The sequence below is a fragment of the Heterodontus francisci genome, chromosome 24 (genome assembly GCF_036365525.1).
Source record: "Heterodontus francisci isolate sHetFra1 chromosome 24, sHetFra1.hap1, whole genome shotgun sequence".
NCBI classification, from domain to species: Eukaryota; Metazoa; Chordata; class Chondrichthyes; order Heterodontiformes; family Heterodontidae; genus Heterodontus; species Heterodontus francisci.
The window spans coordinates 27,579,219-27,606,310 of NC_090394.1; the positions used below are offsets into that span (position 1 = coordinate 27,579,219).

General features: G+C 40.0%; 1 protein-coding gene across 1 annotated transcript in view; it reads right to left on the minus strand.

Moving 5' to 3' along the window:
• Positions 1-4,803: 4,803 nt before the first annotated feature.
• The window catches only part of foxk1 (forkhead box K1), a 165,369-nt gene continuing 143,080 nt past the window's right edge, over positions 4,804-27,092 (minus strand). The window contains exons 6-9 of the mRNA XM_068055805.1: positions 24,685-24,854; positions 23,476-23,745; positions 21,669-21,896; positions 4,804-16,500 (exon numbers count right to left, since the gene is read on the minus strand). Coding sequence (XP_067911906.1) covers positions 16,289-16,500; positions 21,669-21,896; positions 23,476-23,745; positions 24,685-24,854 — 880 coding nt within the window. The 3' untranslated portion in view covers positions 4,804-16,288. The remainder of the gene's footprint in view (positions 16,501-21,668; positions 21,897-23,475; positions 23,746-24,684; positions 24,855-27,092) is intronic.

Sequence of the window (27,092 nt, forward strand, 5' to 3'; positions counted from 1 at the left end):
AGGCAGCGAAGATGGAATGAATTGAGACGTCGCTCTTGGCTGGCATACGTTGTCCAGGCCTCGCTGCCATAGAGCAAGGTACTGAGGACACAGGCTTGATACACTCGGACTTTTGTGTTCCGTGTCAGTGCGCCATTTTCCCACACTCTCTTGGCCAGTCTGGACATAGCAGTGGAAGCCTTACCCATGCGCTTGTTGATTTCTGCATCTAGAGACAGGTTACTGGTGATAGTTGAGCCTAGGTAGGTGAACTCTTGAACCACTTCCAGAGCGTGGTCGCCAATATTGATGGATGGAGCATTTCTGACATCCTGCCCCATGATGTTCATTTTCTTGAGGCTGATGGTTAGGCCAAATTCATTGCAGGCAGACGCAAACCTGTCGATGAGACTCTGCAGGCACTCTTCAGTGTGAGATGTTAAAGCAGCATCGTCAGCAAAGAGGAGTTCTCTGATGAGGACTTTCCGTACTTTGGACTTCGCTCTTAGACGGGCAAGGTTGAACAACCTGCCCCCTGATCTTGTGTGGAGGAAAATTCCTTCTTCAGAGGATTTGAACGCATGTGAAAGCAGCAGGGAGAAGAAAATCCCAAAAAGTGTGGGTGCGAGAACACAGCCCTGTTTCACACCACTCAGGATAGGAAAGGGCTCTGATGAGGAGCCACCATGTTGAATTGTGCCTTTCATATTGTCATGGAATGAGGTGATGATACTTAGTAGCTTTGGTGGACATCCGATCTTTTCTAGTAGTCTGAAGAGACCACGTCTGCTGACGAGGTCAAAGGCTTTGGTGAGATCAATGAAAACAACATAGAGGGGCATCTGTTGTTCACGGCATTTCTCCTGTATCTGATGAAGGGAGAACAGCATGTCAATGGTCGATCTCTCTGCACGAAAGCCACACTGTGCCTCAGGGTAGACGCGCTCGGCCAGCTTCTGGAGCCTGTTCAGAGCAACTCGAGCAAAGACTTTCCCCACTATGCTGAGCAGGGAGATTCCACGGTAGTTGTTGCAGTCACCGCGGTCACCTTTGTTTTTATAGAGGGTGATGATGTTGGCATCGCGCATGTCCTGGGGTACTGCTCCCTCGTCCCAGCACAGGCATAGCAGTTCATGTAGCTGAGAGTATAGCAGGCTGGGCACTCTTGATTATTTCAGGGGTAATGCTGTCCTTCCCAGGGGCTTTTCCGCTGGCTAGGGAATCAATGGCATCACTGAGTTCCGATTTGGTTGGCTGTATGTCCAGCTCATCCATGACTGGTAGAGGCTGGGCTGCATTGAGGGCAGTCTCAGTGACAGCATTCTCCCTGGAGTACAGTTCTCGGTAGTGCTCAACCCAGCGGTCCATCTGTTTGCGTTGGTCAGTGATTATGTCCCCCGATTTAGATTTGAGGGGGGCGATCTTCTTGATGGTTGGCCCAAGAGCTCTCTTCATGCCATCATACATTCCTCTGATGTTTCCGGTGTCTGAGGCCAGCTGAATATGACTGCATAGGTGTTGCCAGTCGTCGTTTGCGCAACGCCTAGCTGTTCTTTGTGCGGTACATCTGGCTGCTTTCAGTACCACCCAGACTACTGGATGGTAAAACAAGGAGTCAGCCATTCAGAACATTCAAATGCACCAGGCAGGTGTTAACACCTGGGACAATGGAAAGGCCAAGCAGCTTTGTAGAACTCAGACTACTTGTCTCTGCATTTTGGAGCAGAACAATGATCTATTGAATTCTAAGTCCAGATAAACTGAATAGACTTTCCGGAGGAAAACAGGCTGTGGAGAAGGAATCACTACGTTGTGGCCTCAAGCAGGTTGTAAAAAGGGACGCACCAGGGTGCAGCCTGAAGGCAAGCTGTAAGACACCCAGCGGTGGCAGCTAGACAGAGAGAGAGCACCTGCTATTTGAAGATATATGGCCAAAGGATGTGGAGATTTGAACCCGTTTTGAGAGCTGAAGCTTGTGGAGGAGGCTTGCGGAGGAGTAAAGGATCCATGGGATCATGGGAAATCACATTATCCACAGATGTCCAGGTTGGAAATGCTCGGAGAAGGGAGCAAAGATAATATTGATTTTTTGAAAAGTCTTGTAGATCCAACCCATTGGAATTGGGAGGAGTTTGGGACTTTTAACCGCAAAGGATATCAAAAAAGGACCGTGCAATGTATAAGTATGGCGTGAAATTTTCAAGTGTTGAATAGGAAGAAAATACCTTTTGTAATTTGGGGTATCAGCTGTTTACAATGTACTAATTAGTTAATTGGGGATTTCTTTTAGTTTTAGTTGTTGTAATAAAAGACTTAAAATGTGAAATCTTATTGAGTAATTTGTTAAATTGGTCTGATGGTTCAGATCTCATATTTTTCACATTAACAATCCAAGGAACAAATGAGAAAAACCTTATATAAATTAGTAATTTCAAATCCTCTTTCATTAGATCTCTTTGACAAGCTGGTGGCTAGGAAACAGCTGTAAGAACTTAAATAAAAGCAAAATACTGCGGATGCTGGAAATCTGAAACAAAAACAAGAAATGCTGGATTCACTCAGCAGGTCTGGCAGCATCTGTGGAAAGAGAAGCAGAGTTAACGTTTCGGGTCAGTGACCCTTCTTCGGAACTGACAAATATTAGAAAAGTCACAGATTATAAGCAAGTGAGGTGGGGGTTGGGCAAGAGATAACAAAGGAGAAGGTGCAGATTGGACCAGGCCACATAGCTGACCAAAAGGTCACGGAGCAAAGGCAAACAATATGTTAATGGTGTGTTGAAAGACAAAGCATTAGTACAGATTAGGTGTGAATATACTGAATATTGAACAGCAGCAACTGCAAACCTGAAGAAAAACAACCTGAAAAAAACAGTGGGTAAGCAAACAGAACAAACTAAGATGAACTGAAATAAATGCAAAAAAAGATTGTAAAAAATGTAAAAAGGAATGCAAAAAAAAGGAAGAAAAAATAACTAAAAATGACTGAAAAAGAAAGTAAAGTGGGGGGCTGTCATGCTCTGAAATGATTGAACTCAATGTTCAGTCCGGCAGGCTGTAGTGTGCCTAATCGGTAGATGAGATGCTGTTCCTCGAGCTTGCGTTGATGTTCACTGGAACACTGCAGCAATCCCAGAACAGAGATGTGAGCATGAGAGCAGGGGGGAGTGTTGAAATGGCAAGCAACCGGAAGCTCAGGGTCCTGCTTGCGGACTGAGCTGTAAGAACTTGTATGAACAACTTGCTACAAGCAGATGCAAGCCAAATGACGGTGAGAAAAATAAATATTAGATGGTCAGAAAGCAATCACCACCACACATTCCCTCCTCACTGCTAGTTCAGGAAACTGTGTGAAACAAGTCACTTTTCTAATTTTTTTGTTCCAAGAAATGATTCTTTTATGCACCAAGGGATACCATATAAAGACTGAAAACGTGATGGGTGCTGGTGCTTTGAACAATTAAAATAAATCCAGTTTTTCCATACAAGCTTAAAATTGTGCTAATAAATTTACTGGAAAGAAAAAATTAATTACGAGTCAAATTTTGACTTTTAAACATCAGGAACATTATTTTGATTCTTTGTTGCAATTCAGATAACTGAACCCTTAATGCTTAGCACTGTCTTGTAAAATGCAGAATATGGATTACACAACTCAACAGTAATGACTAATATTACCTTCATGAATATTTGAATCACTGCATATAATCTTTTGCTCAAACAGTATTTGGAGAAGGGTGGTAAAATGCAATATCCTGCTCCACAGTTCAAGTTTACATTTAAACAATAGCCCAATTTACTTTTAGCAAGTGTGCACATTCAAGAAGAATCACAAAGCAAATAGGACACAATAATGGAAAGTTTGGAAAAATTTTATGCATGACATCACCAGGCCAGACAGGGCGATTTTTGATGCAGCTTACTCAATTTTAAAAATTGACTGAGATCAATTCATAAATGATGTATTATAATTAAAAATGGAACTTCTTTTGATGTGCCTTTTGAAGTTTTGTATTAAAAAAAAAGTAAAATCTTAAAGAAACATTTGGGTAAGGGGATAGAATAAAGGAGGGCAAGGTATCAATGCAAAGGGAAATGGAACTGATTTTACACAAACTGGCAAGGCCAAACCATGTCAACCAATTTGATTTCAGACTTTTAAAAAAAAAGGTCAACACATCATATAGAGATCTGGAATAGACAGAGTTTCTTCAGTGATCGTGGATGTCAGTACAATTTCAAAAATAAACTATGCCTGAAAACACTGTAGAATGCTGCAACATATTTGAAGAGGTTACAATGACATTGCTTTGGTGCAATGATACGGTCACCTTTATGATGACATGAAACAGCTTTGGATGAGTCAGAAAACTGCCAAACGCACTGAAGTCTTGAGGTGTGAGACCCACTGCAAAAGGATACAGTCTAATTTGAATTACTGAACACCTGAATAACGTATTACATCTCCAAATATTCTATAGCTTTCTTGTCAGGTGCACTTACCTTCCATTAGTCCTGCTATCACTCGTTTTGTAGTTAGTTCCATGTGAGTTTATGAAGCTGAAGTTACATATAATTGCATCAACTGGTAAGAGACCCTTGTACATTATAGTGCCATTGTTGATCAATTTCACATTACCAGAGTTTCCCCTTACCAACCTGTGCTTTGTTTTCTTTACCGTGTTATCACATTTTTAGAACATTCTGTTGGAGTTTATAGAGACACTGCAACATCTATTAATTCTGAAACAGCCACCTCACATTTTGTGCTTCAAAATGCCGGAGTGCCATAACAAGGAAAGCAAACAAAACAAGCATGTAGAGATTACTCTTTAATACATATTTTTAATGGTCATTAAAAACCAATGCTGAAGGGAGCCCCAGGGTACCTCCCCTGCAGCCCAGGCAGCCATTTTTCATAATGTAGATAACCATGAACAGAAACAGAAAAATCAAAGAAACACAAAAAGAGAGTGCGTGTTTTTTTTAAAAATAAAAAACTTTCAAACTTATTCCATCATCAACATCCCTCAATTACATTAAAATCACATTCAGATTGCTGTTAATAAAAGCAGTATGGCTCCACTTTCTTTAGTCTGATTAAACAAACATCCAGAATAAAATACAAATATTTCCATGGAAAGTATTTTTTAAGTTTTACTTGTTAAGTTCATAAATCCTTTGTAGATTGAATTCAAACATGATTCCATTGCTGATGAATAAGTGCCGAACTGGCTTTGTGGGATCCTCTGACAGCCAGTAGTGTCTAGCCTGCACTGACCATGTGCAGGTGGTCACTGTCCATTATTAATGCTGCTTTGTTGCATACAACGCCACACCCCTACATCTTGAGGTGCCACAAAAGCAAAAACCATCAGTGCTGAAGGCTACCAACGTCAAAGCGGAGTTCCTCATTTAAAAAAAGGATCGCAGAGATGGAAGTAAAATCTAAAACAGTTCAAGATATTCAGACCATACAAGTTAACATAACATTTCATGAATTACTTGCACAAGCCCTTTACATACAAAGCATAATTGGGAACATGCTTCCTCAATAACTGAATGGGAAAGGGAAGCAGAGTGTCATTACAGAGTCCTTTGGCCATACTCAAAAGAAATGAGAAATCTTTTTAACCCAATATTTTCATGATCTAGGGACAAAAACCCTCACTACCAAATTTGACCCAAGCTCTGTTATGGGTACCTTCAATCCAATGATCTCATGACTTTCTGATTGCTTAGCTGTTTCCCAATAGGCAAGCAAAGTCAACAGTCAATGTGGAGCTGCATCATACAAACTCACACTGAGGGAAAAAAATGCTACTATATGATCCAAATAGTTAAGAATTTCACATACTCCACCCCATTAAATAATTATTGTACAAAGTTTATGCATTTTGAAACTCAAAAGGCTTTTTCATATATTTAATCACTACATTCATCACTACTATTTTACACCATGAGGAGGTATTGCCCTAGTTGCTATGTGCAACATCATAAATGCATTCAAAAGGGACTACATATACAATTTTAATACACGTAGCCAGACCAGTTCCCTCCCATATAGATTGTTCCATAAATATTACCCCCACCTATATACTCTGCTCTTCTCCTGAAGGCACTAACTCACACCATGATATGGTTCTGCAGGTCTTGGCTATTGTCCAGTAGCCTGTCTAGATGGACATACTTCAGCATAAGCTGTGATGGCAATTGATGATGGGATACTTTACGGTGTGGCAACCACTAGGGAACCCGATCCAGTTGTCATCCAATATAACATACATTCACACACACACATTTTTCAGTTCAGGTCACTGGAAAATGATCAGGAGGCCACTTTAATGATTCAGTACCACACTGGGAGGTTTATTCACCAAATTAAGTTATTGGGAGAGATAGAAGCCACACTTTAAAAATTAAATTTGATTGGCCTGTTGAGTCGCTGCAACATGCTCTGTTGCTTTTATGAATGTGCAATGTATCAATGCTGACATACATTTTGTTTCAAATTACAACTATAATGTTGGATATGAATGTAATGGGTATTCTGAATGTTCAGCAACCCTGGAGGCTTCCAGATGCACTGTATATTTATGCCCATTCTTTTGTTAAAGGGACACCATACATAGAAATGCTTGTTTTTAATCAATTACCTGTAGCAGCTATACTGAAACAACTTTAGTCTTCAACTGATCAGTCACCATCAGTCTTTGAGTGGCCAGGGAGAACAGTGCTTTGTTTCATCATTCTGATTTAAAAACTCAAAGGAATTTAGTTTAAAAAGTTATAAAGTATTGTAGATATTATATGAGCTACCAAAAACAAATGTTTGGGGTGAGGGAGGGGGAGACAGGGAAGAAATTGACATAGCTAACACTAACTGGATGACAAAGTATCTGTTAAATCTGTCAAGTTGCATTTAACCACTAGGTTAAGACATGGTTACTATATTAAAGTCACTTGTAAGGAGTCATTTTGCAGTTACTTGTGGCCACCTAGCTTCTCATTTTTAAAAACATTTTTACTACGTAACTTCCAGCACAGGTTATTGAGTATTCTTCATTTCAGTCTACTCATACCATCTACCATGATTGTAATTTGGTTCTACCCAAAACACTGACCTCTCTTTCCTCTTTTTATCTGACTCACTGCACATTTCCAGATTTCATTTCATTTGTTTTTATTTCACTATAATTAAGCTTGATCATAAGCTTTCATCCAGTTTAAAGTTTTATCAATGATTTGAGAAAAGATAATAATGCAACTGTTGTCTTTAAAATGTGTTGCTTATACTTTGGGGGCGTGGGGAGGCGTGCAAGGGGAAGAATGAACCACCATGAAATTACTCTCAAGAGTGCAGAACATGCAGGGAGAAAATAAATTCAGCAACACTACATTCCCAAGCAGACAGGGCTATATCAGTAAGCCCCAATTCTCCAATCCATCCTCATGTCTAGTGAGGTTCCACTCTGCCTGAATTTGCCCAATAATCTGATCATAAGACAGGAAGCATCAACAGACCCAAGCTACTTTTAAGCAGTTTATAGAAGTTGATTATAGAGAATTAGAAGATTGGGAGTAGATCATCCAGCTACCTTCCCAGCAGACAATGGTGTACAAAACTAGCTGATATGGAGAGAAATGCATGATACAGAGGTTGATACCTCATGCAGTTATTTGTTATATATAGAACATACAAGAGGGAGCAGTAGCACCCTGAAAAGAGGTGGCCTGTGGGATATGCTGCTCAATGCCCTTTATATTCTTTATACTTTAAACAATGGTTCCACAGACTGTATCCTTCTTGTATCATATTTTGAGAGTGTGTGCGCGTGTGTATAAATATGTAATGGAAATGGGTCAGAAGCCGTACACACTGCAATAAGTATCAAATATGAGAGTACAAAGGTGTAAATAAAATTATCAGCTTTGTTCTAATCAATTTTCCAAAGATTTTGAAACAAAGCTCCCCATAGTAAAAACAGCAAACATAAAGCTATTAGTTTTGAAGAGAACAGATCAGCATTAGAGGAATGTGGCTCAGTCACAATATAGTTAAACTTTAATAAAATTCAGTACTTTGGGTGGGGGGGGAAAATTTCCTGTCCTATGTCAAACAAAATTGTAAACCTTTTTATATAGTGCATAAAAGAATCCACCACCTTGATCACAATCCTCTACATTTGTACATAAAAAGTTAATAGTTTTTATCTGCCTATCTCCACAACATTGTTCTGTGGCAGCTTAAAGAATCCACTAATGCAGCAGTTAGCAAAATGAAAACTATTGCTGTGCAAAGCTTCACCTGGAGTTGTAAATAAATAGAAACTTATTTGAAGACAGAAACTATGCTAAACTATGATTACGTTCCATCACAATACTGAAGTAGGTGGCGTTAAATTTTAAACTGAATACTCAATCCAGCATCTGATCTTTAGTCAGACACCAGGCATGTCATCGGTCCCTTCAGTTAAACAATTTATGAATTCAAATATAGGTGAAGTTGTGTCCACAGCCTGCACAGTTGCAACCACCATGTCTGTCATACACACCAATGAAGAACTCACATCTTTTCTGCATTGTCTACAATAATTTGTGTTTGTATTATGTTTCTAAATCCAAGCAGCTAATCAGAAATGTATATTAAAAAGCAGCAGAACTGGGAGAAATCGCAAGATTGGAGACTATTTTCCTATCGTCCTTTCTACCCTGCCTTATTCAAACTGTGGTTAATCGTGATTGGATATTGCAGCAATCAAGTTGTTCATTCCACTTGGTGCCATGTGAAAAGCCAATCCTCAACAGGTTACAGCCTCACTAGAAAGAGATCACCTTTATTTAAGCTCTATTCGACAGCTTTTTGATTTTAATATTAAAGTTAAAAGTGTCCATTGCAGGCACAAGTCACTGTTAAGGTCAATCATAGAAAACAATTCAAACAATCTTAGACACTTTTCCATTTCTCACACCCATAACTAAGCAGAAAAACCATTAAAACATTTATTTACTATTACATTTTGTTTTCCTTCAAAGTGAAATGCAAACATTGTGGGCTTTTTTTTTAGAAAAATACTATGAAAAATATTCTTCAAAGAAAATAATTCCACACATTACATGCTCCATAGGGTCCCACACAGTAAACAAAGTAGATTAAACCATGGAATATTTAAAAAGCCTACAGTTAAGATACCACAAAATAGTTATATTGGCAGGCAAATAACTTTTAACAACCAGTTTGGATTAGGTTGCTTCTGGACCCCTTTGGATGGCAATCTCTATACAAGCTAGCATTTTGAAAAATGATACTTTGTGCACAACATTTAGGCAACAATATCCCTAAAATTGATATAATTAATTTAATTATATGCTATCAAAAAATCTGCACAATTTTAAAATTGCAGCTTTAATCCTTGATGAGTTCCTACCAAATTTTAAAACTACAGTATGATATTGGTTTAAAAATAAAACTGCAAACATGTAGAAAAACATCAAATAGTCTCACTTTATTTCGCCTTAAACTGTCACACATTTATAATAAACTGAATAGCACAGGATAAAGCAGTGTAGTCTTATTTCATTGAAAGAAAGGCCTGATGTAAATGATTCATCAATTCCAACATTTAATTTATTTGGCTTTCCAAGAAACCAAATGGTCACTGCACTGCTCAAATGAACATTATCCTTAGTCTGATGTGTACCAAATGTCCAAGATATCGAGTCTCCTATCCAACAGTTGCATAAAAAAATTATAAAAGTAAAAATTTAAGTTACACATTTCTTCTAAGGCTGCCACAAAGCTATTTTATCCCAACTATCAGAGGATTTTCCTACAATGGAGAATTAAGTTTATCAAGCTCGAACAAAGAGTCTGCACCAGACAAGTTAATTTATCTTCTTTATTTTCAGATGATGGTGGAGCTGCTGTGTATTTCATGCATTTTGTGTTTTATTTCTGAATTAAAATGAATAGTTATTTTCCTAAAGAATCCAAAGGAGCAAGCTAGTTGAAACTTGCTAAACAACTAATTTTAATGAAGCCCTCATTTCCAATTTCTATTCTAAATGCAGTTAACTACTGATCTATTTCAGCAGGTTAAGTCTACCCAGATGACTGGATAAGAAGCATGCAGAAGTACTTTCCTGCCCTTTTACAGAAGGCTACATAGTCCACATTACACCGTTTTCATAGCAGCATCTAGCTTGTTTTTGTTAATTTAAGAACTTCAATACGTATTCTTTTTTTAAAAAGGCAGTTTTTGATAATTTACGCACGAGCTCATTGCTCGATTTTGCTTTTCTTACCATACATATATGAGGTATTCCTGAGATATTTCATTGTCTTGGTACTACAATTGTCCACCACAAAGTAGCAGCGTTCCTTCTGCCAATGGTGCCTGCTAGCAATACATGGCTCGCAGCCAGCTGTACTAGCAAATACAAATCATCACAGATCAAAAGTACTTGGCTGCAAAAAGTTCTCTTTCATTTATCCACTGGGTCATGTTAGAAACTACAGAAAAGGAATACCAACCACTAGTATGAAAAATGAAGTATTACAGAATGCATTTGCAATGTTGAACCAAAACATGATGAGAAAAGCACAGAGGACTCAACAGCAAACAGCAGACCATTAAAAGTTCACCATTTTGACACAGAACAAAGCTCACTTACATTTCTCTAGACTGTGTTACTTACATTTATTTACATTAAAAATTCTTATTTTTACTGAAGTTATTTAAACACAATGCTAATACTGCATGAGCTGCCATATTTGGTTATAAAAGTGAAGTTTCTAAAATGTTATCAAAATAACAAAAGGGTGCATTTGTAATGACTCTCACACACGTACTCTAAAAGCCTTCTAGAATATGCGGTAATTACTCCTGTAAGGCAACTTTCCAACAAAAGTCGGACTGTCAGTTTAATACTCCATTAAATTGAACAGCATATAGGAAAATTCAGTCAATATTGAAAAGACTTCTAAGAGCTTGTAACTGGGTTTTAAAAAGAAAATCAGGTCAAGTTCAATTCCATTTCGATACAATGGCCCTGAAAATCCACTGGGGCCAGAAAAGAGAGATGACATGATATGCCTTCCAAGTCTCTGCCACTGACCCCAAAGTTCAGAGGGCCACAAGGTGTGGGTCTTTGGCTGGTTAGTGGCATATCTGCGGTGTTGGCCGGCCCCTACCAAAATAGCCAGAAATGCCAGCCAAAACCTTGACAGGTTTTTTGGGGGGTGGGAAGGTGGTGGGTGGGGGCGGTAGTGTTGGCAGTAAAGGGGGAGAATAATGTGCTGCTATCAGCTTGCAATAATAATGTAGGGGAAAAAAAAACTATGCTTCACTTAGCACCCCCACCCGGATCATCGCTGAAGGTTTGGCCTCATTCCCCACTCACACCATTTGTTAACAGTTTATCTAGTTAAGACCAGATGTACCTCCATTGGCGCTATGCTGGGTCCCGACTCATGGCCAAAGAGCAGGAACATCCCAACATAGGTACTCTGCACATCAGTTGACTTGTAAAGGGCAGGCTGAGGATATGCCACCATAAGACCATCCTGTAGATATCGGCACATGGCTGGGACCTGGCAGACTCCTGCTAGAGTTATGAGTAGTCTGCTGGAAAGGTTTTTCAGCCCCAATATGTTTGAAATCAATTAGAAAATGTCACATTAAATGAAGAAAATTATACCAAGTTTTACAACTCAAACTGTCTGGTTTTCAAAAATTAGAATTTGAATTTAGGATCACTAATATTTAGGACTGATTTATCTAAAGATTTTGATGGCAAAGGCAACTAATGAATCCACAAAGATATTCACTTATGTCAGCCAGATCCAAAAAAAAGTTAATCGTACTGAATCAAAAACATTATAACTCACTCTTTATTATAAAGTTTATTTTCCTTACATTGTGAACTTCCGGATTCTTTGGATTGTTTTAGATTATCTGTTTTACAACAGGATAGTCTGAACATAAAATAAAAATCAATGGATAGCATTTTAACAGTCTATAACACTGGCACTTCATAGAGATGGGACAGACACTACATTAAACCCCTCTCTCTTTTACCAGTTTATTCAAAGAATATATACTGGCCTCATTCCACATGTCGAATTAAACTCTTGTGTAACTGTTTACAAGACGACAAAAAGCAAGCCCTACATGGTATTTTCAAACTATTCCAATCCATTTAAGCTTTCTCTCAAACCATGTATAAAAGTGCCAATACTGGATTTATACTTTAAAATCCACATTATAAATTAGAATACAAAATTTAAAAAATCATTTTTCAGGAGATGAGATTTGTTTTTAAATCTCATCATCACCTCTCTCCATTCCCATGTTTTGAGATGCAAGGATCTGTTTTTTAACGTGTTTTGGGAGTGACTTTTGCAGTGAAATTATTAAACATCTTTTTGTGTTTAATATAGAAAAAGTTATAACAACACTGCATTCCTAAATAATCGTGAATTTCCTAACTTTTTGTTAAACGGTATTCTAGGTTGGTACTGATTTCAAACAGACTTAGCAAAAATTGAGATTTTGCATTGTGTGAATCATACTTTGTTGGTAGACAGATGGTTAACAGTATACAAAATGATCATGGTGCAATATTCTTACTGTAAATTTCCACCTGCAACACACTTTGTCTAGGCAATATAAATGAGCCTTTAGTGAATTCCCTTACAAGGTACAGGATGGCTGCCCCAAATATCGAAGAGCAATATGGTCAGGATTGGGAAAACTTGCTGACAACTGTGACTGCACTGCACTGCAAGACCAGTGCAGATTTGCTTATAGATTACTAATTACTGCAAATTTAAAGTCGGCTTCATTTCATAAGAGAGACGTGGCTGTGTGTATGTATTGAGTGTGCTGTGTTGCAAGAAAAAGTCCATTTCAAGTCCAACTGAGACAGTCTTTGCCCTCAAAAGACAAGTTGTGCTGAAACCCTCCAACAGACTTGCATTGCCCAAAATCAAACAATGCAATTCACCTTCTATCCATGTTTTCACAGCAGCAGCAATTTTAGTTTCAAACAAACATTCCAACTGAATTGCCTATAAATATAAACTAAGGAAGAAGTTGATTTGGAATACCATGCATTGTGTGGAGTACTGTATGGCATAGAGAAAGGAATGATGATTGACATAGAAAGGGTTACAATATTAAGTTCAAAGCACTTTTTTGATGGGCTCCAAGTCCAGATCTGTCAGGTGCTCTTCTGAATAAGTAAGAAATGAACAATGGGGAGAAACATCTCACATCATCACGTTTGATCTATCCCAGTATGAGTAGACAGCACTTTTTCCATCAGCCACCTCAATTGGGGTTTAAAATCTATCACAAATGAAATGCACATTCCTTTAAGTAACTATCGATATCAAAGAATCATTTTACAACTTTCAAAATTTTATTCTGCAGTGCTATAATTTAAATACTATTTTTTTTTAAAAAGAAGCCAATGAACCAGTTACCCTTTTTGATTTTGTATGTCTATGAGGAAGCTTAGATATATAGAAAGATTATTGAATATTGAGTTTTAAATTCCCATCCTCACCAAATTGAATCTTTTCAGTTCAGTGCTCTGAAACTTCTTCAAATTATTACTGAAAAGTAAGCAGAGTAAGAAGGACCAGAGGACCTAAATGGGTATTAGTAGTTAGTACATTTAAAAGCAGATACCAGGGATAAAAACTTCTTAAATAATAAATGCTTGAAATAATCTGTCAGGTGAGGTAATAAAAACATCAAGGTTGCTCAAAATGCAGTTGGATGCTACGATAAAAGAATTTGAGGTTTGAAGATATTCAATATTCTTTTCACATCCCTAACTGTTCTCATTCTTCAGGGTCTATGATTTTCAGACTAAAGAGGAGAAATTCTTGGAGAAGGTCCATCAAAACTTATTTCAAATTCATTAGATTATATGTACAGTGGAAGACTGTCAAACAATGCATAAACAAATATAGCATTTTAATGCATGACAAACCTTTGCATATACCAGTTAAAGATGCAAGAGGCTCTCAATTTTAAAAAAATACATTTCTGAAACGCATTATTCTATGCAGACACACGTTTAACAGCTTTCCACTGCATCGATCATTAAGCTTTGTCAAAATACTGCATATCCAAGTCAGTCACTGTGATGACCATTGCTTCCCTGAAAAGTCAGATGACTAGCCAATACTGTCCTTTAAAAACACTTTACATTTGTACAAACTTCTGACCAAATTGAAGTTGTCATTTTAGTTTCAACCGCATGTTTGCTTGTTTTACTTTGTTGATAAGTTCACATGCCCTTTGTTAATGGTGCAGATGAAAATCATGTAGCTTTCCTCAAAATTAACAAAGGACTTGTCAGAACGATCAACCTTTAGAAAACTCAATTTCTACAAAATGGAGTTTCACATTTTTATTTCTGAAGTAACGGGAGGTGTGTAGTGGTGCAGAAAGCAATTCATAACTACTCTCAATACAACTCCAGTCTGCCAAAAATTTACCAATATTTAACAGTCTTGTGCCAATCATAATGCACGCCTTGGACATTCTTTTTTCGTCAAAAGTATATACGATCTATATTGATTATGCTTTTACAGGCAACATTACCAATGTCAACACAAATTTAATCAAGATCTAGACATGAAAATGGGCCAAATATGTATGGTCTGTGATGTAATTACACTTGTCTAAAGAAGGTTAAACAAACTACTTTTGCTGAAATGTATCTTTTAGAAGGGAATATAAAACAAGAAAATGTAGTGGAACACCACAATCTGCTACCATAAGGTAATAGATGAGATTCTGTGAATTACAGAATTCTATTAATGGTTCTGACGTGGTACCCAGAACTAAAATTGTGTCCCAAGCACATCTACAAAAAGGTCAGATTGTGTTCAATTGGATCTGAATCAATTTGTTGTACCCATATCTTAAGTTATTTGCGTACATGGACATTGGTTTAGAACAGGAACATGTAACCCACATTTCTACAGTGATGCACATTGGGTGCCAATTCCAGAAAAAAAAATCTGGATTATATATGCTCCATCAGATTTGATTCTAGGTTTAAATACAGAATAAATCCAATAATGCAAATAGTGTAGTTGTATTTGCTAGAATCTGCAATTACATTTTTAAACAACTAATTACTCCTAGCTAGCTTGCCATGTTCAGAAGATGAAATATTACTAGCTTCAATGATAAAAACATTTATGTCAACGGTTGATGATAGGCCTGTCCTCACTGATTCAAATTACAGCACTGATGATGCCAACCCTCCACTAAATTACATCAAGAAATTAAAATGCTGTTCTGCTAGTCAATTGTGGGTAAAACTATTGGTAACTCACTAAGTTTGAAAAAAAACTTAAAACACCACTGTCGTCAAGTTGGACAAGATGATTCAGTGAGGCAAAATTTTCTATTTTAAAGTTTGGAGCCAGCAGGCACTGTTAAGAAAAATAGTTTTCGCACAGGAACCAATCTGGTTGACAACCCCAGGATGAGGGAGTTGTCCTTCTGTTATTGACATGAAGCACAGGGTACCAGCATCATCCCCCAAAGGCTGGCTTTAATAGTATTAATTAGTTGTCCCATTTTGCCTTAATTAATTCCCATTTAAAAAGTAAATTTCACTCATATGGGAGCTGCTGCATTCCATACTCCCACCTAACCAATCTACCTGGTTACAATGGGTCCCGTGTGGTCTTCCCCAAGTGAATCACACTGTGGGGATCCAGTATAGCAAAGTGCAATACACTCAGATAAAACTGGCTGAATTTTGTGGCACTGGTCGAGAGCATGAAATGTCTCCAACATAACCCGGGCAGTATTGTTAGATATCAAACTATTTAATTCTCTGTCCTTCCGGAAAGACTATGTGCACAAGAAATGGCAAATCAGCAGTACTTATATGGTTTGTAGTAATTAAATACATAAGTCAGCACACTTTCTGAGTACTATCTCCACATCACCAAGATATGTGCTTGGCAATATCCCACTGTTGTGTCAAGAGGAACTCAAGTCATTGCATCTGCTTCCCTCCCACCAATCCGTTACAACTTTTTTTTTTAAATTAAGGCTTGTAAAACACCAACATAGCCTGAATTATGGAGATGGCTGTGTTCTCCACCTCAGCCATCCTTAATCCTACAATCAGCTGTCTCGTTTCCTCATTAAAAACGTGAGCTTCAGTTCAAGGTAGGCTTGGTTTTTTTTCCTTTCTCCCAGTTTGGCACCTTGGAATTCTGTGGATATTTTCATCACTGTAATCTGTTTCCTCGATTCTTGTTTTCTTTATTCACTGGCACCCTGCATCTGTGGAGTTGATGTGATCACAGCATGACCCGAGCCTGATCCAGCTGACTCCTCTATCTTAGGCCGTTTGGCCTCAGGCTCACCTAGGGACATAGCTGAATGTTGTGGTTCTGTGACAAGGTGCTTGCTCACAACTACAGGGGAGGAAGATGTAGCCTGTGCAGCCAGGATCTGTAGTGGATTAGTTATAGCTGAGGAGGTGAAGAAAATTATAATTAAAAAAGGTGTGCTTATTCTCCAGGTTTTATTAAAACGTCTACCTTGAAAACTCTACAAATTCCTTCAGAAGAGACAAGCACAAATTTCCTGCTCTTTCCAAAGGCTTTCCTCAAAGCAGCATTACACTTCCTGTTTCAGATGGACGGTGGATAAGTCTAGGCTTCAATTTTCAGTAAAGCCACCATCAGTGCCCTGTGATCAGCGTAGGAACTGTGCATTTTTGGGCCAGAATTAGTCCAGACAGCTTTTCCTCCCTGTGGAGTGCTCCACTGAAGTATTTTGCTCCTGTCTGAGAAGTCCACCAATGCAGGCAGGCAAGTTTAAATCCCAGTCAGAGAGAAATCCATGGTTCAGAACGTGTTACAACTTTTAACAAATTTAAACAGCAACCAATCTTATGCAGTTGAGCATTATGCCACCATAACACACTGCCTGAAATTCTATATAAATGTAAGCTTCAAGCAAAGCATACATTAATGAGTAGTGCAAACAAATATTCTGCAGCTTAAAACAAAAGCACGTATATAAAACGATGTCAAATTTATTTTGCAAAACAAAAATTGAGAACCAGATTGCGAGAAACGGGAGTTTGACCGCACTTCGTGAAAATATCTTGGGCGATTATGACAAAATGTATGGTGAACTGAGTCAGCTGATCTCAACAGAGGTAAGCATCTGGAACGTTATGATTCACTCCTCTCTGCTGCCCCACGGCTTGGGGATTTCGGTCACAGCTCGCATTCGTTAATTCTGTTCAGTGACCCCTGCTGGAAAGTACATCTGTGGACAGTGAGTGATGCCTGCTGGGGCCCATGGAATCGTATCCCAGCAAGAATCAGTACACTCCCTAACTGCACTGTGGGAGTACCTACACCATGTGAACTGCAACAAGTTCAAGGCGGCAGCTCAAGGGCAATTAAGGATGGGCAATAAATGCTGGTCCTGCCAGTGATGCTCACATCCCAAGGTGAAAAAAAAAACTCTGGAGAGAAGGGGAAAAATGGAATTCATTTTATTATATAAATAATTATACGGAATACAACTGCATATGATTTATACACAAGGTATCTTGTGTCTTGTTAGCATTCACTGAAGCTCAATATTGCTCAGAATAAATGAAACAATACATAGCTTTGTAGTGCAGCTCCAGTTGTCCAGCAACAAGAGCTCAGAATATCCCATACATACTTCCTGTAAGATAGTAAGGAATTCAATTTTCCATGTCATTATAAAGAGCGTGGTAACACATCAAAAAAGTCACAGGACATCAATAAACCAGGTGGAGTCTATATTATCATCTGAACCCTGAGTTTTAGTACCTTCTTGTAACATCAATCTATATTAGACTGCTATTATTATTTAGCATTTTAAAGACAAATCATTAAGACAATAACCAGTAATAAAAGTAAAGAACTTCTGCCTACTTCAGTTTTTATAGCCAACAAAACAGCAGAGTACAGGAATTAAACATTTGCTGCTCATCTGGATGAGGTGGTAGCATAGTGGTATTGTCACTGGACTAGTAGCCCAGAGACCCAGGGTATTCCACCCATGGCAGAAGGTGGAAATAGAATTCAGTTAATAAATCTGGAATTAAAAGCTAGTCTAATGATGGCCATGAAAACACTGTCGATTGTTGTAAAAACCCATCTGGTTCACTAATGTCCTTTAGGGAAGGAAATCTGCTGTCCTTACCAGGTCTGGCCTACATGTGACTCCAGACGCACAGCAATGTGGTTGACTCTTAACTGCTCTCCAAAATGGCCTAGCAAGCCACTCAGTTGTATGTAACCTCTATGAAGTCAAAAAGGAATGAAACTGGACAGACCACCCAGCATCGACCTAGGCACCGGAAAGGACAACGGCAAACCCAGCCCCGTCGATTCTACAAAGTCCTCCTTACTAACATCGGGGAGCTTGTGCCAAAGTTGAGAGAGCTGTCCCACAGACTAGTCAAGCAACAGCCTGACATAGTCATACTCATGGAACCAGACCGTACAATGTCCCAGACACAGCCATCACCATCCCCAGGTATGTCCTGTCCCACCAGCAGGGCAGACCCAGCAGAGGTGGCGGCACAGTGGTATACAGTAGGGATGGAATTGCCCTGGGAGTCCTCAACATTGACTGTGGACCTCATGAAGTCTCATGGCATCAGGTCAAACATGGGCACAGAAACCTCCTGCTGATTACCACCTACCGCACCCCCCCACTCCCCTCAGCTGATGAATCAGTATTCCATGTTGAGCAGCACATGTTGGCAAGGGCACAGAATGTACTCTGGGTGGGAGACTTCAATGTCCATCACCAAGAGTGGCTCGGTAGCACCACCACTGACCAAGCTGGCCACGTCCTAAAGGACATAGCTGCTAGACTGGGTCTGCGGCAGGTGGTGCAGGAAGCAACAAGAGGGAAAAATATACTTGACCTCATCCTCACCAGTCTGTCTCCCGCAGATGCATCTGTCCGTGACAGTATTGGTAGGAGTGACCACCGCAAAGTCCTTGTGGAGACAAAGTCCTGTCTTCACATTGAGGATATCCTCCAACACGTTGTGTGGCACCACCACCATGCTAAATGGGATAGATTTCAAACAGAACTAGCAATGTAAAACTGGGCATCCATGAGGCACTGTGGGGCAGCAGCAGAATTGTACTCAACCACAATCTGTAATCTCATGGCCCAGCATATCCCCCACTCTACCATTACTATCAAGCTGGGGGACCAACCCTGGTTCCATGAAGAGTGCAGGAGGGCATACCTCAAAATGAGGGGTCAACCTGGTGAAGCTACAACCCAGGACTACTTGCATGTCAAACAGCATAAGCAGCATGCGAAACACAGAGCTAAGTGATCCCATAACCAACGGATCAGATCTAAGCTCTGCAGCCCTGCCACATCCAGTTGTGAATAGTGGTGGACAATTAAACAACTAACTGGAGGAGGTGGCTCCATAAATATCCCCATCCTCAACAATGAGGGAGCTCAGTATATCAGTGCAAAAGATAAGGCTGAAGCATTTACAACAATCTTCGCCAGAAGTGCCGACTGGATGATCCATCTTGACCTCCTCCTGAAGTCCCCAGCATGGCAGATGTCAGTCTTCAGCCAATTCGATTCACTCCGCGTGATATCAAGAAACAACTGAAAGCACTGGATACTGCAAAGGCTATGGGCCCTGACAACATTCCGGCAATAGTACTGAAGACCTGTGCTTCAGAACTTGCTGCGCCCCTAGCCAAACTGTTCCAGTACAGCTACAACACTTGCATCTACCCAGCAATGTGGAAAATTGCCCAGGTATGTCCTGTACACAAAAAGCAGGACAGTGACAATCCGGTCAAATACCGCCCCATCAGTCTACTCTTGATCATCAGTAAAGTGATGGAAGTTGTCGTCGACAGTGCTATCAAGTGGCATTTGCTTAGCAATAACCTGCTCGCTGACACTCAGTATGGGTTCTGCCAGGGCCACTCAGCTCCTGACCTCATTACAGCCTTGGTTCAAACATAGAGAAAAGAGCTGAACTCGAGGTGAGATGAGAGCGACTGCCCTCGACATCAAGGCAGCATTTGACCGAGTATGGCATCAATGAGCCCGAGGAAAACTGGAGTCAATGGGAATCGGAAGAAAACTCTCCGCTGATTGGAGCCATACCTAGCGGAAAGGAAGATGGTTGTGGTTGTTGGAGGTCAATCATCTCAGCTCCAGGAAATCACAGCAGGAGGGGAGTGTCGAAGACCCAACCATCTTCAGCTGCTTCATCAATGACCTTCCTTCATTCATAAGGTCAGAAGTGGAGATGTTCGCTGATGATTGCACGATGTTCAGCACCATTTGCGACGACTCAGATGCCGAAGCAGTCTGTGTAGAAATGCAGCAAAACCTGGACAATATCCAGGCTTGGGCAGATAAGTAGCAAGTAACATTTGCGCCACATAAGTGTCAGGCAATGACTATCTCCAACAAGAGAGAATCTAACCATTTCCCCTCAACGTTCAATGGCATTACAATCACTGAATCCCCTGTCAAAGTTCCTGGGAGGTGGGGGGGGGGGGGGGGGCCTTTACCACTGACCAGAAACTGAACTGGAGTAGCCATATAAATACTTTGGCTACAAGAGCAAGTCGTAGGCTAGGAATCCTGTGGCGAGTAATTCACCTCCTGACTCCCCAAAGCCTGTCCACCATCTACAAGGCACAAGTCAGGAGTGTGATGAAATACTCTCCATTTGCCTGGATGGGTGCAGCTTCAACAACACTCAAAAAGCTTGACACCATCCATGACAAAGCAACCCACTTGATTGGCACCCCATTCACAAACATTCACTCCCTCCACCACTAATGCATAGTGGCAGCAATGTGTACTATCTACAAGATGCACTGCAGCAACTCATCAAGGCTCATTCGACAGCACCTTACAAACTCACGACCTCTACCACCTCGAAGGACAAGGGCAGCAGATGCATTGGAACACCACCAATTGCAAGTTCCCCTCCAAGCCACACACGATCCAGACTTGGAACTATATCACCGTCCCTTCACTGTTGCTGGGTCAAAATCCTGTAACTCCCTTCCTAACAGCACTGTGGTGTCCCTACCCCACATGGACTGCAGCGGTTCAAGAAGGCAGCTCACCACCACCTTCTCAAGGACAATTAGGGATGGGCAACAAATACTGACCTAGCCAGCGACACCCACATCCCATGAACGAATAAAAAAAAACACATTGAACAATGTTAGTTTTTAAAAAAAATTAATTTATGGGATGTGGGCATAGTTGGCAATATCATCATTTATTACTCAACCCTATACAACTGAGTGGCTTGCTAGGCAATTTCAGAGGGCAGGTAAGAGTCATCTATATTGCTGTGCGTCTGGAGTCACATGTAGGCCAGATAAGTTGGGTAGGGATGGCAGGTTCCCTTCCCGAAAGAATGCTAGTGAACCAGATGGTTTTTTTTTCCAACAATCTAGTAGATATATGGCCACATGGCAGGAATTGAACTCGTGTCTCCAAATACATGCCTCTAGTCCAGCAAAGTAACCACTAAGCTATCATACCCACATTCCTGGTTCCTAATAAAGGCTTCATATTATACCTTATATTTCTTATAATCCAGATTACTAAAACTACTTACCATAAGTATTTCCTTGAAGGCTTGTCACAGGAACAGCATGTTTGCCATTCTGAGTTATTGTCTTCACTGGAAGTTGGTGCTGCCCCATGGAAGTTGCTGGTGCCTGCTGCAGGATAGTCACCATCGGTCCAGGTACAGGTTGGGACATTTGACTGCTAACCGTCTGAATCACTCGACTGCCAGTAGGTACATTAGTAAAGGTCACAAGAGATTTATCATCAAGGACTCCTGCAGATACAGTTGAAAAAGAAAAATAATTTTCAACCTCCGTTCCACTATATATTCTGTGTTCAATTTCTGCAACATGCAACGATGAGTTTTACAATCAATCATTGTGGTCTTTTGAGTAGTAGAGTTACCACAGACAGCACAAAATCACCACAGGGTTGCCATCATACAGACTGTAACAAGTCAAGGGTACCAAACACAACCGCAACAATAACTGATAGATCTGTCACTGCATTACTGATGAGAAGTCAGAGGCAATTGTATTTTATAATGAAGTGGATATGGTGCAGTTATTGATGATTGTAAATGTTGGGATATGGTGTTTGGGAGGGGAATTGCTTTTGTGATGATGGTCCAAATATTGAATATTAATTAATGAAGGGGTAGAGTAGTGAGTAATCACGGTGAATAGTGAAGAATAGTAAAGATTTTGGCTGGAGGTAGAGTAATTGTGGACTGTAGTTAGCACTGGGGGAAGGGTAATGGACATGGGAGTAATAAGTAGTTAAGTGGGGTGGGTAGTGAAAAGTGGTAAAGGAGGAAGAACGAATTCTTTGGATAGAAGTATGGGATGATAAAGCATGGGGTCACTAATTAGTTAAGTTGGGTCTTGTGGCTCAGTTGGTAGTACTCCTGCTTCTAAGCCAGAAGGCCCCAGGTTTGAATCCCACTCCAGGACCTGATGGCCATGGAAGGAGCATTCACAACACAGCCTATCAGGCTATTAATCAGCCCATGAATCCTTCCAATACTCCACACTAACTGAGGGAAAGAGGGTGTGAAGACTCAAAAACAAACTAATTAATTGGGAAAGTGAATAGTTTGGATATCAGCAATGGGAAATTAGGGTTGTAAGGCTCATGTGAACTAGCAGGGATTGGAGTTGGAGGATGTTGGGACAGAGGTAAAGATAGTGGTTTGAAATAAAGAGAGAATAGTCTCTGCTAGCAGAATGGACACGGAGAGATACTGTGGTTGAAACAGACATGGAACAATGTTGCAATGCAGAGAAAGAGGGGTTGAAACAGAAAGAGGCAACCATAGAGCAGCAAAAAATGGGAATGAGGGAGCCACAAGAATGGAGGGAGAGCAGGGCTAAAGACAACAGATGGATAATTGAGTCGAGTGCTGGGCCTTCAGTCTGACAAGTGGGGGGGGGGGGGGGGGGGGTGAAAGAGACTCCCACAGTAATAAAATAATGATGGTAATTATGATGATTCCCCGAGAATCAATTTATGAAAAGCCTTGGGCCTTTCTGTTCGCACGACCTCACCCAATTTCAGGCACAAGATATTTAGTGAGATATTTAGTAGCGTACAGAAAGAACAGCTAGGAAATGCAAAATTGAGGAACTACATTGCCACCCCTGGCAGGAAGATGAATTACAGTGTGAGTTTAAAATGGTAGTTTCCACAATAGATGTGAATATACAATTTCTTAATCGCAAAAGAGACAAAGGTGTGTCAAAAATGTGACAAGTGTGAGGTTTCATAAAACAGCAGATGTGAACAAATGCAGGATTTTCTCTAATGCATAATAGTGTTTTTATGAGCAAATCAACAGAAGTGTAATTACCTACCTTTCTGGTCACTGGAACCATCATGCATGACCTGGCCACTTCCAATATGGCTCTGATTGGTTAGGATGTAGCCATTAGAGGAGTTGGCTGATGTTGTTAGCACTCTCACCATGGTTACAGTGGGAGCTTGCTGAAGCACGTGAATGGCATGTCCAGTGGATTGTTGGGAAGTTATTAGGGAGGTGGGCATATAAGCCACAGATTTTGTTAAAACACCAGCTGGTTGGGGCGGAACTGCCATTATAACGGGTTGGCCACTAACTGGAGAGCCTAGAAAGGAAATGCCACAGTTAACAGATTCAAGCACAATTTTACAACAAAACAAATTAAAGTCAACCACTGCATTGCATTAGAGTGTAAAACCTTAATCCAAGCATGTTTGCTCTTCTCCCACCTCCATATTAACGATAATACTTAATATAAAGAAATGCCCTTAGGGGTTAGGTTTTTGAAGATCAGAATCTAAATAGCAATTTATTATGAATGTTAATGACTCAGAGTTCTATTTCACCACTATCTCTCTCAATCCCTATATTGCCTCTGTGTTGTCAGACTGCTTCTCCAACATCTAGTCCTGGATAAACTTCAGGAAGGCCAAAGCTATTGTCTCCCCTCCCCCACCCCACCATAAGCTCAGTTCCCTCACCACCAATTCCATCTCACTCCTGGTCACTGTATCAGGCTGAATCAGACTGTTTGTAGCCTCAGTATCCTGTCAACAGTGACTGTGGTTAAGCAGTGTAGAACGTTACTGAGTCAACACAGTGTACCACAGCATCGCAGGACAATGGGTCAATGAGCTGATTGAGTAAGTATTATCTACAGGCTTGCTACATTACCCACAACAACGGCTAAAAGATAGCCAATTTATCCTGAGACAACTTCCATCGCCCTCCTTATGGTGGGCTAAGTAGTGGCATTAACAAATGCATGGAAGCAGTTGACAAGTCCTGCTCAATAGAAGATTCTAGTGCACGGCAAAGGAAAATAGAAAAAAGTGAAGACTTAACCTGAGAATCACACGATTTAAGCTAAATGTGTTTAATTAAAAAAAAAAAATCAGAGAACCTTGACCACTAAATAATTCTATGAACCACTATTTTCACTCAGTCAAATATAGACAGACATTGAACAGTTGTGTGCGCTCGGGTCACAAAACCAGAAATATCTTTAAAAAAAAATTCTCCCTTGTAAAGGGGGAATTCTTACCTGGTGCACTTTGAGAGTAACGAACCTCTGGCACAGATGCCAGCTTGGAGCTTGTAAAATCGTGGTCATGCGAGATAGGGGAACCTTCACGAGACAAGCATTCAGGAGTCTGCAGCCCACTCGAGTGAGGGGAGAGAAGACCTGGATGGCTGGGAGATGCAGGGGCACTCCTAAAATGTTAATATATATTTTTGTTAAAAATCAGTTTACATAACACGGATAATTTTCCGCAAGAGCTTGTGTACAGACAGGAATGCAACTGTCCACAGATCAAGCAGAATGGAGCTGATCCTCCATATACCTTATGATAGGCCACTGACCAGTTGAGAGGATGGGAGGAAAATCACTGGAACAGTGTATCTGCCAATTACTTTACAAACTGAAGCCATCTGAACTTCCTGCAATCTCATACTACATAAAACCCCAGTCACATAGCAACGTTTCTTTTCAAAAAAAAGACTGCCTGACACGTAGCTGGAGCTATAGAGCATAGAACAACACAACATGTTGATGATAATGTCGATACAACCCAAATCAAAGCTCGTCTCTGTGGAAAAGAGTGAGATATGAAAAAGGATAAACTAGATCCCAAGGGAAAAAAGGTAATTTTATTTTCTACTGTCATGCTAGACCCCCACCTGCCTAGAATGAGGCACATTAATTTTGTCATGAACATTGAAGGCACATGAACCCCAAGAGAGTAAAGTCTCCCACTGTGAACAAGGTTTAAGAATAATACTGGACACCAATGAAAAGCAAGATCTACCTGCCATCAAGGACTCTACAGTGAGCTCGAAGAACTGTAACACAAAAAATCTCCCTAGATATTGCCTCAAACTTTTCCACTTTATTTCTTCTGTTTTCTTTGTCTCTATCTGCATGTGCGTATCTCGTGTGCACACTAGCACAGGCACATCGTGTATCCGTAGACATTAACCGAATTAGAGTTTAGGTTTAAGTTTAATAAATTTCAACTTTTCTTTGCCTTATAATTGGAAAGCGGTGAACAAGAATTCAGCAAGGGGAAGCTAAAAAACACGGGTGTTTTAAAAATTAAAACCCTGTTATAGTAAGACCAGGTGAAGGCTGAAAGGGAACCCTAGACCGCTTTCTCACCTGGTTGTAACACTACCACATTCACTGAGCTTTGGACACCACTGAGGAATATCATACTAAAATATTAAATCTTGACAGCATGTTTAATATTTAATAATTTTTAATATTAAGGTTTGCTTTAAATAGAAAAGTCTAAGTGGGTTACGTTTTTGGAAGTCAAGTCCAGTTAGGTGCATTTAGAAAAGGAATTACCTTACAATTGAAATTTACAGTAACTTTGAACCTGGCCCATGACAGCTTGAGTAGAACTAGTCAATTCATAATGTACACAAAACCCATGTAACAATCAGTGTTTCGTGTTCAGTTCCCTGAAGTCTTATCTCCAACATGAAGCAGATGTCCATTTAGATCGAGAGATCCGTTTAGTCTTATCCAGGTAAACACTACAAGGCTCTGCTCCTTGACTGGAAAATTGGGAGCATTGCAAAGTAGATTGTATGCTCAATTCTTTGATCTGCACTTTTGTTGAATGAGAACTCTGCGAGGGGAAGGAGGTTTGGAAAATTTACCCTCTTGTTACAGTATACCAGAACTCCAATATTTAGTAATGCACTCGTGTTTGATCTCTGAGGAATGCAATGGTAGAAAGAGTTTCAACACCATAATCTGAAAATGAAACAACTCCTCTTACATTTAACGACAAAACGCAGAGGTCCAAAAACTATCAAGCGTGCTACAGAGAACAGGGATTTACTACAAGACTGATTAAATTCACCAGTTCAACATGCTAGCAACAAGGACAAGGGCTGACCTTCTTTAAAAACATAGAAAAAGACTTAAAAAGCAGCATACGAAGGTTTATGGAGGACAATATTAAGATCCCACAATAGTATTATAGATTAGAGAAAGGATTTGATCAACCAGACTACTTTCATAAAAAGTGATCCTCGAAGTTGCTCTCATGTAAAAAGGAGAAAAATTCTAACTGCTGCTATAACCTATCTCAATGGAGTTTGGTTCATTGCTTCAATAAGTGTTAATAATAAAGCAAAATTGTTGGAATGCCATGATTAATATTAATGAAGTGACTATCCTCGTAAAATAAACCACTTATATTTGGTGTTGTACACTTTTAAAGCATCTGCATGATTCTAGGCAGAATGGCACAATCTGCTTATTTTAAGAGGAAATATGCCAGAGTTAAGCAGCCACAGAAGAAATGATAAAAAGGCCTCAAGAAAGGGTGCCTGAAACTAGGGCAATGACATTTAAGAAACCAGCTGGATGCTGTAATGGGAGGACGGTAGAGTTGGTAATCTGGCATGCTAAGGGTCTCCTTCATCCAAATCACC